The following is a 15667-nucleotide window of genomic DNA, read 5'->3' as shown; positions in this document are numbered from 1 at the left end:
TGCGGCCCGGCGGCCGCCTGCGGGACGCGTCCCTCCACGCCCGGCTCCTCGTGGGCCGCGGGGGGCCGGCGCCGGGGCTCGGCGTCCAGACCCCCTGCCCGCCRGGGTTCGTCAGGAGGAACGGCGCCTGCGCCGGTGAGCGCCCGCGGGTGCGGGCCGGGCGGGGATCGCTGCTGCCGCGGCAGGGCTCTGCAGGGAGCTCGGGGGCCCCGTCGTGCCCAGAAAGCCGGGGGCCCCCTCGCTCCCCTCCCTTTCCTGCCCCATCTCTTCCCCGGGCCTGGGGTCTCCCTGGGCTCGGTCGCCGGAGCGGAGGGGTGGATTTACCCGTCTCCTCCCTGCAGACCTTGACGAGTGCCAGATGCTGAACCAGTGCCAGCACGAGTGCAGGAACAGCGAGGGCAGCTACCGGTGCGCGTGCCCCGCCGGGTACCGGCTGCTGCCCAACGGCCGGACCTGCCACGGTCAGTCGGAGCCCCCGTCCCTCGGGCTGTGCCCCGCGGCGCGGCCCCGGCCCCCGCGGGGACCTGGGTTTCACACTCTTGCCTTGCAGGCTGCGCCCAAACCCAGGCTGTTTGTGCCTGCGGAGCAGCCTCGGGGTCGCTCCTGGGCTCAGCGCCCGTTAAACACCCCAGCCTCCGTGCTGTGCCGGGTGCTTTTGCGTTCTTGAGTCCAGGCAGTGCAAACAAACAAACCCCAAAGCATGCAAAAAAACACACTGAAAAAAACGCAGTGCTTTTGTACCCCAAGTGCCAAAGCATCCCCGACCCCRCTCTGCCCACAGACGTGGACGAGTGCGCCGAGGGCGCGAAGCGGTGCAGCGCCGGGCAGCTCTGCTTCAACACCCGCGGCGGTGCCCAGTGCGTGGAGGCGCCCTGCCCGGCCGGCTACCGCCGCGGCTCCAGCCCCGGGTGAGTCGGGGCCGCGGGTGCCCGGCCGGGGCCCTTTCCCCGGGGCCGTCCCGGCTCCCGCTGACCCACCGGCTCCCGCGCAGGCTGTGTTTCCGCCGCTGCGCGCCGGACTGCGGCTCCGGCAGCCCCTCCACGCTGCAGTACAAGCTGCTCCCGCTGCCCTGGGGCGTCGCGGCCGGCCGGGACGTGCTCCACCTGGCCGCCTTCTCGCGCGGGGCCGCCCTCCGCAACGGCACCCTCTTCACCGTGCTCGAGCGGGAGCCCGGCGCCCCCTTCGCCCTGCGGGACGAGGGCGGCCGGGGCGTCGTGTCCACCCTGCGCCCGCTCCGCGCGCCCGGCACCCACCGGCTGGCGGTGCAAGCCCTGGCTCTGGGCGGGCAGCGGGCGCGCAGCGTCTTCGTCATCCTCATCTCCGTCTCGCCCTACCCCTACTGACGCGGGCCGGGGGGCCGGCGGCCGGGGATGGGGGCAGCCCGCGGCCACCCGCTGCGGGGAGGGGGACGCGCGGGGCGCTCCGGCGTTAACCGCGTAGTATCACTTTTGCATCCTTACGTTCAGTCGTTTTTCTTTAATTTGCTCGTTCTCTCTGTGCAGTTATTTATTTGTTCTTGCTCTCAGTAAAGGTGTTTTGTGAAAAAGCAGTGGCAGCGTTGGAAGAAAGCGGYGGTGTTCAGCCGTCAGACGGGACTTTTGGACGTTGGGGGGGGGTTGCCTTCCCCCTTCCCCTCCCCCCCCAGTGCTAGCCTGGCCTTTTCCTTAATCCCTGGGATGTGGACACCTCCCCGYGCGGCCTTGGACCGTAAGAGGAGACGGTCTGCTCGGGGCAACAGCGAAGGGCCGACGTCYGGCTTGCAAAACCCCGGGGGCCCGCAGTCCGCGGGAGCCGGACGGGGCCTCTGTGCACGGGGCCCAGGCGGAGGCCGTTCCCCAAAGGCCCTTCCAGCCCCACCGCGGGCGCAGGGGGTGCTGCCTGCCCCCCGGTCTGCGTTACCCGCCGGGGGGGGGGGGGGCTCTGGCTGTGCCCGCTTTGCTCTGCAGAGCTGCCTCTGGCTGGAAACCCCCCCTGCTCCCGGGGGACTTGGAGCTCACGGACACTGGAGAAGTCCCATAGGCAAGCCGGGACCGGCCGGGCCCGCGGCGCTGGTGCCCACCGCGGTGGTGGCACAGCGGCTCGGGGCAGGCGGCCCTGCAGCCCGCGGGTGCTGGCACCTCCCCGGTGCTGCAGCCAGGTGCCGAGGAAGGGGGACGGGGAGCTGCGGGTGACGGCGAGCCCCAGGGGCACCCAGAGCAGCTCCGTGGGGAGCCGGCACTGGGCGAAACCACTGTCCTGGCTCCACTTTCCGGGGTGCTGCTGGGGGGGGGGCGTGCGGCGCACGGCCCCAGGGTGCTGACAGCCCCAGGCGGGGACAGTCCCCCGGCGGCTCCGCCTGCCCACGCCCGGCTATAAGGGAGGAGGAGGAGGAAGAGGAGGATGCTCCGGGCGCTGGACTGCGCGGCAGAGGCCAGCCGGGCACCGCGGGTCCCTGCACGCAGCGGGTGAGCCGGGACGCGCCGCTGGCAGGGCGGGCACGGAGGGGCCAGCGCGGCCCTGGCCGCACGCAGGGAGGAGGGGAGCCTTTGCCGGGGGCGGGGGGACCAGTCCCCTGCCCCCGTTCCCCCCCCCCCAAACCTGGGTGCTGGGCAAGGGCCAGTGCGCTCGGACCCACCGGCCTGCGCCTGGGTCGGGTGCTGCGAGCCGGGACCCCGGCTGGCACCCCAGCCCCTTCCTCGGGCCGCTCGATGGGGAGGGGGCTGCCGTGGCCAACGCCGGTGCTGCCGGCTGCCCCGGCTCGGCCGCGCTCCGCCGGGTGCGGGCTGCTTCTCCAGGCGCGCTGGGGAAGGCATTTCCACCGCTTGCTAAAGTTTCAAAGTTTTTCTTGTTTTTTTCTTTCCTCTTTTACTTTTCCTGTGTTTAAAAACAAAAGCATAGTGTTTGCTCCAGCTCACGAGGAAACGGCTACGGAATAACAACCAGGGCTGAGAAAGTCCCCAGACCTTCCCTTGAGCTGTGTTTTGTTTGCTTTGATTTATTACCATGCAAGTCCGAGATTTCAGGGCTCTCCCTTCCCGGGCAGGCAGGCTTGGCACGAGCCCCGTTTCCGGAGCTGGGACCGCCGGAGCCCGGCCCCGGTTCCCTGCACCTTCCCGGGGCCGCGGCGAGGCGGCTCGGGGCCCCGCACCGCCGCTGACCACCGTGCGGAGCAGCCTCTCGGCTCCAGCCAGAGCTCGCTTTTTTTTGGGTGCTTGGGGACCCTGCGCTAAATTTCCCACTGGCAAATCCAGGCTTCGTCTGAGCAGCCGGAAATGGCGGCTTTTCCTCTAACCGCCTTGGCGGCTGATGGGCAGCGCGTGAGCCGAGCGCGCCGGTTCTCGGAGCGGTTTAGCCGGCAGCCGCGACAGAGGTGCTGCAGGAGGCGGAGGGGGACCCAGTTTTGGGGAAGAGGGAGGGTGAAGGAGGGAATTTCCCAGCAAGATGCGGCCGGCGCAGCGTCACGGCCGGCCTGGCCCCTTTCGGGAACCCAAGTCTACCTTCCTGTAAACGCCCGGCGGAGGAGAAGGGAACTGCTCTGCCCACGCCCCGAGGGCGCGGGGAGGCCGGTTGCACAAGGCGGGCCGGTCGTGGGGCGCTCCGCAGCCCAGGGCGAGAGGTGTGGGGCACCGAACCGCTGCCGGCCGCTCCGGTTTCGGGGCAGTCGGACCCCTTTGCTCTTCACCAGTGAGGTGGGTTTGGCTCAGCGGCGCGCCGGGGAGCGGGGCCGGCTCCAGGCTGCGCCGGCTGGGTGCAAACGCATCCCAGCTGCGAAAGGCGTCCCACCGGGGCGCCGCGGCCCCCCGGGAGCTGCTCCCGGAGCCGGCCCTGCTTGCGAAAGCAGGCGCAGGATCCTGCTGACTTGGCAGCTCTGGGGAAACTCACTGGGGACGGGATTTAGCCGGCTCTGCCGGGCGCCTTCCCCGGCCAAGGGTCAGCTGGCACCGCGGCGCCGGGGCTCTGCGGCTTCGCAGCCCGGCCGGGGAGCCGTGGGGCAGCCCCGTGGGGCCAGGGGAGCCCAGAGCCCCTTCCTGCGGTGGCCCTGTGCCTCCCTGGCACCGGCTGGAGTCCTCGGCGAGAGGGTGAGGGGCACCCAACCCCTCCCGCGGGGGTTTCGTGCCGTCCGTTGGGCTGCAGCGGTGCGATTTGTAATAACCGTCAGGTGCTCGTCACAGAGTTTGGCTCTGGGGTGGGGATCGGGGCTGGACTATGCCTGCTCGGGGATGCAGCCGAACGCACCGGGCTACCCTGCGAGCGGCTGGGGGCCGGCGCGGGGCGGCTCCTCCGCGCCCGTCGGGTCGTGCCCGAGCGCGGCGGCGGCGGCAGTGCCAGCTGCGTCTCCGCCGTCCCGCGCCGCCGGCTCACCTCGATTTTGCAGGGCGCTTGCGGATTGCAGCAGGGAGAGCGCTCTGGCGTCGCCCCCCTCGGAGCGAAGGTAGGAGCACCGCGGGGGCCGAGACGCCGTGGCTTTTCCTATTTCCCCCCAACCCCTTCGCTGCTCCTTGCAGGTCCCCCGGGGAGGAAACGGGGGCGTTCGGACCCGCGGGTGCCCCCGGTGCGGCGGCGAGCCCCAGCCTGCAGTTTGCTGCGTGCTTCTCCCTCCCCAGGCCCAGATGCTCCCAGTGGGGAAGGGAAGGGGCTCGGCAGGGCCCTGGAGGCTCTGCAGCACCTTAACGAGTTACAGCCCGCTGGGAGCCTTAATTAGCGCTTGTCCCAGATCGGGCTGCGCCGTTAACCCCTCCTTCGCCCGCGGGAGCAGCCGCCGGCCCCCAGCGCTCCGTCCCCGGGGCTCCGGCTTCTCACCTGCCGGCCGCGCGCTGCCCGGGCGATCTGTCCGCGCGGCCCAGACGCGGGGCGGGTTTCGCCGCGGGGGCTGCAGCGCCCGAGAGCCTCCGCGGCCCCCCCCATCGACGGAGGGGCCGTGGCGGGCGGCCCCGACGCCAGCACCTTCCCCTCGCCTCCCCAGCGCCATGGCCGAGCGCAAGGGCACCGTGGTGCTCGCCTACAGCGGGGGCCTGGACACCTCCTGCATCCTGGTGTGGCTGAAGGAGCAGGGCTACGACGTGGTGGCCTACCTGGTGAGCCCCGGCGCCGAGGCGGCGGGCGAGCCCGCGAGCGCAGGCTGCTCGGCAGATGCCCCGTCCCGGCCTGGGCTCGCGTTTTGGGGCCACCTTTCAGGCTCAGCCTCGGTTTTTCTCCCTTCCAGGCCAACATCGGGCAAAACGAAGACTTTGCAGAGGCGCGAAAGAAAGCGCTGGCCCTGGGGGCCAAGAAGGTAAAGCCGCCCCTTCCTCGGGGCGCTGAGCTTCCCCGTTCCTGCGGTGGGGCCGGAGCCTCCCGGGGGCTCCCGGGTCCCGCGGCCGCCAGCCGCTGCCCTGTGCCCTGGCAGGGAGGAGGGAGCCCTTTTCTAGAGGTTTTTGCACCAAAGCCACCTAGAAAAGGGGAGATGATTTCTTGCTCCCAACCTTGGGTCATAACGTTCATTGCTGCAATAAATCAGTGCTTTGCTGGGAGAGAATTTTGCCCCGTTCCCTCTACATACACAGTCAAATTTGGGAAGGTGTCGGGGGCAACACGGGAGCTCCCCAGCTCTCCGAGGCCGGCGCCGTCTCCAAAGACCCTCCCGTTGCGGGCGTCTCTCTGCACCGGCAGGTCTACATCGAGGACATCAGCAGGGAGTTCGTGGAGGAGTTCATCTGGCCGGCAGTGCAGGCCAACGCGCTCTACGAGGACCGGTACCTGCTGGGCACCTCGCTGGCCCGGCCCTGCATCGCCCGCAAGCTGGTGGAGATCGCCCAGAAGGAGGGAGCCCAGTACGTCTCGCACGGTGCCACGGGCAAGGTGAGGACGGGCTGGGGGCACAGCGGGCCGGGAGCTCGCCGGAGGCAGCGGCGGAGCCGGACGGTGGAGCCTTTAATAGGGTTTGCCGCAAATCCGGGCGGCTCGGCCGCGTTTCAACACTTCCTCCGGGTGCCCGGGCCGTCCGCGACGCCCTTTCGCTTCCCCGGCTGCGGGCGGGAAGGGCTGCGGCGCGAGGCCGGGGTCGCCCGCAGCGCGGGGAATTTCCCGCTTTCGACGTGCTGGGCGCAGCCGGAGCCGCTTTTAGGGCAGAGCCCCGGGAGCAGGCCCCCGCCGGCGGCTGTGCGCGGGGCGCGGCAGCCCCCGGCCTCCCCTGCTCCCTGGGGATCGGCGCCGTCCCCGCCGTCCCCGGCCTTGCCGGCAGGGCTGACGATTTGCCGCTAGAGGCGGCCAGAGACCGCGGAAACGCTGCCAGGGGCACAAGCGCCTGCACGGGAGAGAGGGGAAACGCCGGCTTGTTCCCTTCTTAGGCGCCCACCTCCCGCGCCCACCCCGGTGCCACCCAAGGGCGCTCCCCGAGCCCCTTCCCCTCCGCTCGGCGGCCGCTCGCCAGGGCACCCTCGCGCTGCCCCCCGGCACCGGCGTCCCCCGCGGCCGGGGAGCCCGCGGAGTGGGCAGGGACCGCGGGAAAGCCGGCCCGGCCGCGCGCCCCCCGGCCGAGGCCGCGGCACCCCGGCCGCGGCCCATCCGCGGCGGCCCCGCTGCGGGAGCAGACGGGCTCGTTCTGGGCCCGCGAGGGGAACGAGCGGACGCGTCCGCGCGTGCAGCAGTCCTGGGGGACTTTTTGGCCCGGCAGTAAACGCATCCTGCGGGCCGGGGCCCGGAGAAGGGGGGGGGGGTCCGTGCGCCCCTCGGCACTGCTGCGAAGTCGCCTTTGGCGAGCGCTGTTCCCGCGGGAGGGCTCACAACTCCCAGGCTTGCTCCTCTCCCAAGTACGGGGCCTCGTTAGCACGGGCCAATTAAGATAAAGGAGGTTCGGCTCTATTTAACGAGTTGCTGCTGCTTCTCGGGTGCTGGTCTTCCTCCTGCCCTGCCCGCTGCCTTCGCGCATCCCTTGGCGCGCTGGATCCGGGCGGCTCCGAGCGCGGGCCGAGGGGAGCCGGGCCTCCGCCGCTTGCCCGCTTCTCTCCGGTCCTTCCCGTGCCTCGAGTGCTCCTTCCTCAACCGGCTCCCACCCGTTTTGCAATTTCTCCCCCTGCCCCAACCCCGAGCGTGTCGCCTGCCTGTGTTTCAGGGCAACGACCAGGTGCGCTTCGAGCTCTCCTGCTACGCTCTGTGTCCCGGCATCAAGGTAAGGCGCCCAGGCGAGCACGCCGAGCCGGGAGCCGGGCCCCGCGCGGGTCTGGCCCTAGGTTTTGGGGTGGGGAGGGGACAGGTTTTTATTTTATCTTATTTTTTGCAGGGAGATAAAATTTTGGTGGGTGGGAGAGCAGCGCCCAGTGTCACCTCAGCACCCACGGGGAACCCTGGACTCCCAAAGGGGGCAAAAGAGGGTTTCCAGGGGGCTGGGGGATGCAGAAGTAGGAGGAAAAACAGGAGAAACGTGGTGCGGTGGGAGGAGGGCTCAGCCCGGGGATGAAGGCTGCCCGTCCTCATCCTCCTGCCCTCCCCCCAGGTCATCGCGCCGTGGAGGCTGCCTGAGTTTTATCGCCGCTTCCCAGGGCGCCGCGAGCTGATGGGCTATGCGGAGGTAGGAGATGGCACAGGTTTTTCTTCACTTTCCTTCTTTTTTTTTTTTCCTTCTTTTTTTTTTTTTCTTTCCCCCCCCCCTCCTTTTTAAAAGGCCCATAATTACCTGGCTGCTAATTGTAACCCGCTTCCCAAGGAACCGGTCCGGCTCGCTGCCTTGCCTAGCAGACAAAAGCAGATACGCTCCCTTTTGTTGTCCCTTCCTTTTTGAAGTACAAGTTGCAATAAAACATATTACAAGTTTTGCATCAGGTTCCTTAAGTGCCCACCAGGGTACCTTTCTTTTTTAGCGACTTCACGGAAATGCTTGACAACTCGGCTCAATCAATCAAAAGGGAAAAGGCAGCGCTGTGCATAAACCAGAAAATTGCCTCGGGTTTTTAAATAGCTGCCGTCTCGGCAGCCTGGGCGAGACGCGGGGAGGCGAGGCGGCGGGCGCGCGGCGCTGCCCGGGCTGCGCGGAGCCGCCGCGGCCCGGCAAGGGCGCCGCGAGCGGCGGGTTGAGGATTGCGTTTGCCATCTGCTGTTTTATCGCAAAGGGGCGAGTTTACGAGAGCTTTCCATATGTTGCCAAACAAATTGGCGGCTAGGAGAGCTCTCTAAGAGCGCTGTGTTTTTATTATACGGAAAATGGAACATGTGTTTTGGGAGTTTTTCTAATTTGGACAAAAAAAAAAGAAAAAAGGAAAAAGGGAAAACAAAGTGGGTTGGGGCCCTGTTCAAAGAGAAAAGGTTGAGGGTTTTCGAGACATCTTGGCCTCTGGTTATGCTCAGCCTCACCGGAAAGGGAGGCTCCTTTCCGTGCCCCGGAGGGGTAGACGTGGCAGCCGGGTCCGTGCGGCACCTGGACGCGCTCGCCCTGCCCACTCGCTCCTCGGGAAAGCGAGGATTGGGTTCCTGCAGGTCAGCGCCGGCGTCTTGGGTGCAGATTTGAGTATTTCCGCTACCTTTGCAAGCGGGTTTGGTGCCTGCGGCCAGACCCAGCCTTGCTCCTGCAAGAGGGGCTGCAGCGGTGGGTTAGGCGAGATCGAAACACCTTAGTGCAAAAAGTGAAGGTCTCCTGGGTGCTCCTGTGGGACGAGTCATCGCTCCGGCAGAGCGAGGCAAGATGATGCTAATCAGGGTTTTGCCCTGAAAATGAATCCCCCCCCACACACACAACTGGGGCACGCGGGGCTGCGGCGAGGCTGATGTGTGCACGCGGAGGAGTTCGGGAGCTTGGGCTTCCTGGGGAGCTGCCGAGAGAGACGGTGATCCAGACTGGAAATCAGATTAATCGGGGTCTATAAGTCGTGATCCTGAGTGTGCTCGGGTCTGAAAGAAGCTCCTGTAAGTCTCGGGTGAGATGGGTGCGGGGGAAGGTGTGAGAGAGCCCCTCAGCACGAGCAGGGCCGAGCGCGAATTGTTGCCGCCGCGCTGAGCGCCGCTTCCCTTCTGCCCGCAGGAACGCGGCATCCCGGTGCCCGTGACTCCCGAAACGCCCTGGAGCATGGATGAAAACCTCATGCACGTCAGGTGAGAGCCCCAGCCCCAGCGGGGGCGAGCGCCCACAGCCCGCGGCCCCCGTCTCCCTCCTCTCGCCGCGCTGCCGCGTCGGCGCTTTGCCCCTTCGGAAGAGCCGGGGGGGATCCCGCGATCCCGCGATGCGGCGCGCAGCGCCGGCCCCAAGCTCCCGCCTTGCTCTCGAAGGCCGCCYGGCCGCGTCGGCTGTGCCGGGGCCCGGCGCTCCCTCCGCGGGATGCCGGCGAGAGCCCCGGGAGAGCAGCAGGGCGCGTGTACCTCCGTGCCGCGCGCTCTGCCCGGCGGAGCGCGGCACCGCGGCGGGGACGGCGCGCGCCGGCGGCTGCAGCCACCTCGCGCTCCCTCTCCTCTCCTCTGCTCCGCAGCTACGAAGCCGGCGTCCTGGAGAACCCCAAGGTAAGCCGGCCGCGGGGGCCCCGGGCGGCCCGTGGTTTTGCGGCCTCGTTTGAAATCCCGCGGCGGAGGGCAGGGCCCGCCGGCGCGGCGACCCCCGCGGAGGAGCGAGCGTCGCGGGGCGAGCTGAAGGCGCAGCTAGGCAGGCGCTTGTGCCGGAGCGGCGACGGAGGGCGTTCGCGCTGGCCCCTGCCCTCGTCCCCTCCGCCGCTGCTGAGGTCGGTGGCTCGGAGAAGGCTTTTGGCTGGAAAGTTGCCCCCCCACCTCCCTTCGCACCCTGGGAAAGGGGGGGGTGCGTAATAACCTCCCCTCTGCATGGAGCCGCTCAGCAGCGGTCGGGGCCGCCAGCGCCCGTGGGAGCCGGCCGGGTGCAAGCTCTGCCCGGTGCCCGCGGGTGCGTGCAGGAGCCGGGCTGGATGTGAGCTCTGCCCGGTGCCCGCGGGTGCGTGCAGGAGCCGGGCTGGATGTGAGCTCTGCCCGGTGCCCGTGGGTGCGTGCAGGAGCCGGGCTGGATGTGAGCTCTGCCCGGTGCCCGCGGGTGCGTGCAGGAGCCGGGCTGGATGTGAGCTCTGCAGGGCACCCGCCGGAGCTGTGCCCGTGGGAGCCAGGTGGGCGCAAGCTCTGCCCGGTGCCCGCGGGTGCCCGGTGCCTAACGGGGCGCTCGGGGCCGCCTGCCTGGTCTTTCCAGTTCATGCTCGGGCGGGCGGGCGGCGCTTGGGAGAGCTGCTCAAGCTATCCATCATCAGCACTAATTAGGCAGCGGGGAGAGGGGGGAGGCAGGGCGAGGAGCCGGCCGGCGCGCAGCGGCCCGCGGCCCTGCCGCTGCGTGCACCGCGCCGGGGACGAAGAAGGGTCCGGCTGCGCTCTCGCCCCTGTCCGGGGGGCTGCCGGGTGGGCAGGGGCCGTTTTACGCCTCGCAGAGCCCCCTCGGCGCTGCGCCCCTGGGCATCAGCCGCCCCGTGTCCGTCTGGGGCCGCCTCTGCGGGAGGCGTTGGTGCGGGGACGGGGTTTGCACGCCAGCAGCCTAAAAAAGCAGGGAATGACCCGTGCCCTTCCCAGGGGGCACCGATCCGCGCCGGGTGCTGCCCTCTGCGCCCTGCTCCCCGTGCTGCAGCATCTCTGCTGCCGGCACCCTGCCTCGTCCCCGGCCAAAGCCAGCTTGGAGAGCCGGGCCAGTCCAGCACAGAGCGGACCAGTTGGCCGAGCCCTTTTCGGGGCATCCTTTAGCCCCCGGGGTGCCGGAGGCCGACGGCTCCGGGGCCGCTCTCGTGCCCTTCGGCAGCAGCGCCGTCGCCGTCCCCTCCGGGGCGCCGGGCGCGGAGCGGGCCTCGGGAGAGCCCGGGGCTCGGAGCGCGGCGCGGCTGCCCGCCCCGGAGCGCCGAGACCTGCCAAACGGCGGGATTTGAAAGCAGATGGTTGAGCTATTTTCTGCCTCTGTGAGGCCCGATTGAAGGGCAATGAGGCAGCTAATGCGGAGAAAGATAGAAATTTACTTGCTTTAACTTCATATGGCACTCTGAAAGAGTTCATTCAGTCCCGGGCACAACAATATCAGCCGGATGAATAAACCATTTGCGGCATCGATAGCTCTGCATCATGGTTTACTTCATGGACCATTTGCTTCCAATTTCTTCTCTTCTTGCCCCGTTTTTCTTGCTTCTTCCCCCCCCTCCTTCCACACACTCTTCCTTTTTTTTTTTTCTCTCGCTCCTTTCCCCCCCTTCCCTCTCTCGCTCCCCTTGAAAGATGACATTGCAGGACCAGCCCCCCTGCGGGGCCGGATAAATAGAAGGCATTGATACACTGCAACAAACTATTTGTCATTTGAACTGTGCTTTTAGGAGAGAGAATAAAAAGAGGACAGACTCGCCCCGTAATGATGGAATGCAAGCCAAATGTCACTTTTATTTCTATTTAGTTATTTTATTTAATAGGGGTTTTCATAGTTGCCTTAGAAAATTGGAGACTGCCTGACTTTGACTTCCAATGTTTAGTAAAGAGTTTTTAATGCTTTCTGTTTTTTTTTTTTTCTCTCCTCCCCTCCCTCCCCCAAACCTCATCTTTTCTTTCAAACTCAAAGTTTTTCATCATCTCCAGTGGGTTTGTCTGGTTAATAAATATGATCAGGGCTAGGAGAGGCCAGATGCTGTCGAATCGAAATCTGCAGCCCGTGTAACGCGCGTGTGTGTGCGGGTGCTGGCGGGGGGACGTGCGTGCACGCGCGTGCTGCTTAAATACAGGCAGAGGGGCAAAGGTAAAATCGAGCCAAGGATGCTTTCGGTGGCATGCACGTGCTTGCACGGATGGGTTTTGGGAAATAACCCTGGAGCGTTTGTGTTTCCCCCGCGCGGAGGTTTAGGCAGGGCTGCGCCCGGGCTGGCGCTAGCGGGGAAGCGGCTGCCGTCGCCCCGCTCCCTGCGGGAGTTTCTGTGCCCCGGGTTTCGCGGCGCGGCCGGAGCGGGAGCCGCGAGTCCCGGGGGCGCTGCGGGCACTGGCAGCTCGTGGGGCACGCTGGGGCGAGGGCACCGCGGGGGCCGCGCCGGGCTGGCGAAACCGGGCTGGATACCCACAAACCGGGACCGGTTGGTTTTGGCTATTTATCGGACAGAAAAATTGAAGTTTTTACTACAAGAAGTTTGTTTCCCTGCTTTGAATTTTAGATGAAAACTTTTGCAGAGAAACTACTTTTCTCATTAAAAAAAAAATCTAAAAATATTTTTGAAAGCAATCACATTTTTTTTTTTTAACTTGTTTTCTACCTTGGTCTTTTTTCTCACTGGAACAGAAGAGAAGGGGGGCAAAAGCAAAAGGAAGAGAGTTTATATTTTAAAAAGGCGGAGCGAAGCAGGGAAGCACAGGGCAGGCTGCGCGCGGGAGCCCTTGGGTGCTGGCAGAGCTCCCAGCCGCCCGGAGGTGCCTGGGGCTCCAGCTCGCAACCACCGGGTTTTTGTGGGAAAATGCTAATTTATTCTTATTTGCAGGAGAGGATCGGTTTGGAGAAGGGCCATGGTGTGTGATGTTTGAGTGTACAGGTGCTTCCCATTGCCAAGGCTTCCCAGCGGGGGGGCCCTGGGGGCGGAAGCTGGCGGGGTGTTTTTGGGGCGCATCTTTCGGTTTGTGCCGCCGTTGGCGTGGTGTTAAACCAGAAAATGGCAGAGTGTTCAGCCCGAAATGGAGCCGTTCGAAACTATTGACCGGTCCAGATTAAACCAAGGGAAGAGTTTTCCTGGGCTGTCTGTTCTGAAAAGGATAGCTTTTCTTTTAAAACCTCCTGATTTTGGAAAACATGGAGAGATTTTGGGGCCAGCACAAGCGGCTTTGGCCCAGCTCTACCGTTACGAAGCATGCCAGGGTGTCGGGAAGCTTTTTTTTTTTTTTTTTTTTTTTCCTCTTTTTACCTTCTTGCACGTACCGCGGGGGACGCCGGCAGGCGCTCTGCGCCTCCGTGTCCCATTAGACACGCGCGTTTGCAAATGATGGGCTGAAAGCGTTTCAGGGCCACTGCGTGCCGTCGCATCCGCGCGCGGGTGTCGCAGGGGGGCCGTGCTAAATTGCAAAGCTTGCTCGGCATTTTGCTTTCCGGGACGGAAAGCCTTTTTTTTTTTTTCTTCCTCTTCTGGTACGTGCTTCAATTGTGGCAATTCACTGTTGTCACCTGAGCTTCCACTGGCCCAGCTCTAAAAGAGATAAGATAGCTTTTTCCTACAAATCTGGAAAATATACATAAAGGTTGATGTGTTCTGAAATGGGTTTTTGCTTTGTTGCTCTATTTTCCCCCCGTGTGTATTAACCTCGAGGACACCGTGAAAGAGCCCATGCGACTAGAGCACCTGCTGGGGTCAGGCCTCGTCATTAGTTTTTTCGGTCGGCGCGGAATAAAGCCGGCCTCGGCGGGGCCGCGGGAGCGTGCGTGCGTGCACCCGGCCTCGCTCCGCCAAAGTCGCACTTTTTCCTGCCTGACTTGCTTCCCCGCAGCTATTCCACCTCCAGCTGTGGGGGCGTCGAAGGAAAAGATGAGATCAAGTTGAGGGGAAAAATTGTCTGATTTCTCCAGCGCTTTGTTCCCGGGGCCCCGGTGGGCTCCGGCGCGCCTTCGTGCCGGGGCGCGGGCGGCCGGCCCGCGGCGGGATTTGGCTGGCGGGTTGGGACGGGTGTCCCCGGGGGCGGGCGGCAGGGTGAGCGCGGTGGGGGTTTGGGGGTGCCGTTCCCGCGGGGTTTGGGGGTGCCGTTCCCGCGGGGTTCGGGGGTGCCGTTCCCGTGGGGCTGGGGGACGCCGTGCCCAGGAGCCACCTTCCCTCTTCTCTTCCCCCACCAGAATCCGGCTCCCCCCGGACTCTACACTAAGACCCAGGATCCAGCCACCGCTCCGGACACCCCGGACACGCTGGAGATCGAGTTCAAGAAGGGTGAGCGCTTGCTTCGAAGCCACCTTTTTTTCCCCGGCGGGGATGCCGGCGGGCCGCGCGGCGGGGGCCAGACCTTCCTCATCCTCGCGGGCACTTCCCTGTGCGTGGGACCCCGGGGTGGGGGCCGTCTCCCGTGGGCCCGGGGCGCCTTCCCGGCCGYGGCGGGGCACCGCCGGCCTGAGCAGCGCTGCTCCGTGTTAACGATCCTCCCCGAGGACGAGGACGCCCTCCCCTGCGCCCCCGCCCCTGCCAGCCCCTAGTTAATTTATTTGAAGTTTTAATCTAATTATTAACTATTTTAAAGGCTAAGCAGCTTTCGGCAGCGGCGGCCCCGACAATGCGGGCTCTCCGGCGGGTGGACGGCGGCCAAGACCCCGGCGGCGGCCGCGAGCAGAAAGAGCCGGGCCGAGGGGAGGGCGCTGGGCGGGCGCTGGGCGGGGGGGGGCCCGCGCCGAGAAGCGGCTTAAGGTTCATTATTGCCGCGACTTACATTTAATAGCAATTTACAACCGCGTTTATAAACCCCRGGAAAACAGGGGGGTGTTGGGCGGCGGGGGGAGCTGCCAGCCCCCCGTCACTAGACCCGGCTCTAGCGGGCGCCTCCGCGATAAAGGCTAGAAAGGGAGGCATTGAGCGCTGACTGGCAACTGATAGCGCGTTCGATGGTAATGAGGAGGGCAGATGGAGGGGGGATTAGCCTCCAACTCCGCGCCGCTGCTCTTTGTGGGCCCCGCAGCCCCCTTGTCAGCTTCCTAATACATTTATTGCTCATTTCACACCGCTAAAGAAAATGCTGCTTTCTATTCAGGGCTTTTTTCCCCCCCCCCTCCTTCTCCCTCCTGCTGCCGCCGTCACAGCTGTTATGGCTATTCCTTACACAGAGTGGATTTGCCATCAGGTCTGTATGAAAACACTCACACTCAGAGAGATCAATTAAATCTCCTCTTTTTTTTTTTTTTTAAAAAAAGTAATTAATTCTCGGCGCGGGGGGCTTGTGCGGGTGCGCGCGGGTGCCCGCCGGCCCCGCGCCCGCCCGCCGCTGGTGGGACAGAAGGTGCTGCGCCGGGGACAATCCCCGAGCGTGAAATTCGATTAGTTAAGGGCCTGGTTGCGATTTCACAGGCCCTAAAAAGAGAGAGATGGAGAGCGGTGGAGGGGGGGGGAGCGTTTTTATGGGCCTTTTTTATTTATTTATTTCGGCTTTTTCTCCCGAGGCGGGTCCCCCCCGCCCCGGCAGCAGCTTGGATATGCCTTTTTAAGAAGTTATTTAGAGTTCATATCTGTCACATCTATTTAGCGGGCGCGGGGCGCYGGCGGGCGGTGAGCCCGCGCCGGCGGGGCTCACCCTGCCGCCCGGCTCCGCAGGTGTCCCCGTGAAGGTCACCAACGCCGCGGACGGAGTCACCCGCCAGGCGGCCCTGGAGCTCTTCGTCTACCTGAACGAGATCGCGTGAGTGCCGCGGGCAYGGGCGAAGCCGCCGGCGCGCCCGTGTCCCCGCGCCGCCCGCCAGCCACGTCCCGAGCCGCGTTCGCCCGGACGAGCCCCGTTAGGGCTCCGTTCCCCGTGCACGAGGGGTTTCTGTAGCGTGTTCCCGCGCGCGGTCCGGGGCTGCCCGGCCCCGTGGTCGCACCCCGTGCAGCCCGGCTCGGCTCCCGCGGCGCCTCCTCGTTCCCCGCCTGTTCGATGGTGCCCAGCGCCACCAGCCTGGTGTCCCACCTCGGCGGGCGCTCGGCTTTTTGGAGGCTTGGAGATTCGGTCGCCTGCGCGGTCCCCTTGGCCCCCTCCCGCCGCAACCGCGGCTCCTTTGGGGTTTTCTGCGCCG

General features: G+C 65.7%; 2 protein-coding genes across 5 annotated transcripts in view; both read left to right on the top strand.

The window, feature by feature from the left end:
- HMCN2 (hemicentin 2) overlaps positions 1–1348 on the top strand; it is a 52799-nt gene extending 51451 nt beyond the window's left edge. The window contains exons 90-93 of the mRNA XM_085325241.1: positions 2–135; positions 342–461; positions 782–908; positions 992–1348. Of these exons, the coding sequence (XP_085181367.1) occupies positions 2–135; positions 342–461; positions 782–908; positions 992–1343 (733 nt within the window). The 3' untranslated portion in view covers positions 1344–1348. The remainder of the gene's footprint in view (position 1; positions 136–341; positions 462–781; positions 909–991) is intronic.
- A 1048-nt stretch (positions 1349–2396) lies between these two features.
- The window catches only part of ASS1 (argininosuccinate synthase 1), a 28443-nt gene continuing 15172 nt past the window's right edge, over positions 2397–15667 (top strand). For 3 of the 4 annotated variants that reach the window (XM_085325291.1, XM_085325288.1, XM_085325290.1), the window contains exons 1-11: positions 3641–3668; positions 4355–4411; positions 4943–5054; positions 5183–5251; positions 5629–5817; positions 7070–7126; positions 7451–7525; positions 8969–9039; positions 9411–9441; positions 13754–13844; positions 15210–15294. In XM_085325291.1, coding sequence (XP_085181417.1) covers positions 4947–5054; positions 5183–5251; positions 5629–5817; positions 7070–7126; positions 7451–7525; positions 8969–9039; positions 9411–9441; positions 13754–13844; positions 15210–15294 — 776 coding nt within the window. In that variant the 5' untranslated portion in view covers positions 3641–3668; positions 4355–4411; positions 4943–4946. Of the gene's footprint in view, positions 2445–3640; positions 3669–4354; positions 4412–4942; positions 5055–5182; positions 5252–5628; positions 5818–7069; positions 7127–7450; positions 7526–8968; positions 9040–9410; positions 9442–13753; positions 13845–15209; positions 15295–15667 lie in introns of those variants that run through there. The other variant, XM_085325289.1, reaches the window with a different exon arrangement.

Source organism: Rhea americana, unplaced genomic scaffold (assembly GCF_003343005.1).
Source record: "Rhea americana isolate MKP2758 unplaced genomic scaffold, rheAme1 scaffold_97, whole genome shotgun sequence".
Taxonomy (NCBI): domain Eukaryota; kingdom Metazoa; phylum Chordata; class Aves; order Rheiformes; family Rheidae; genus Rhea; species Rhea americana.
The sequence above is the reverse complement of the archived record's forward strand: the minus strand, read 5'-3'. Positions and strand labels throughout refer to the sequence as shown.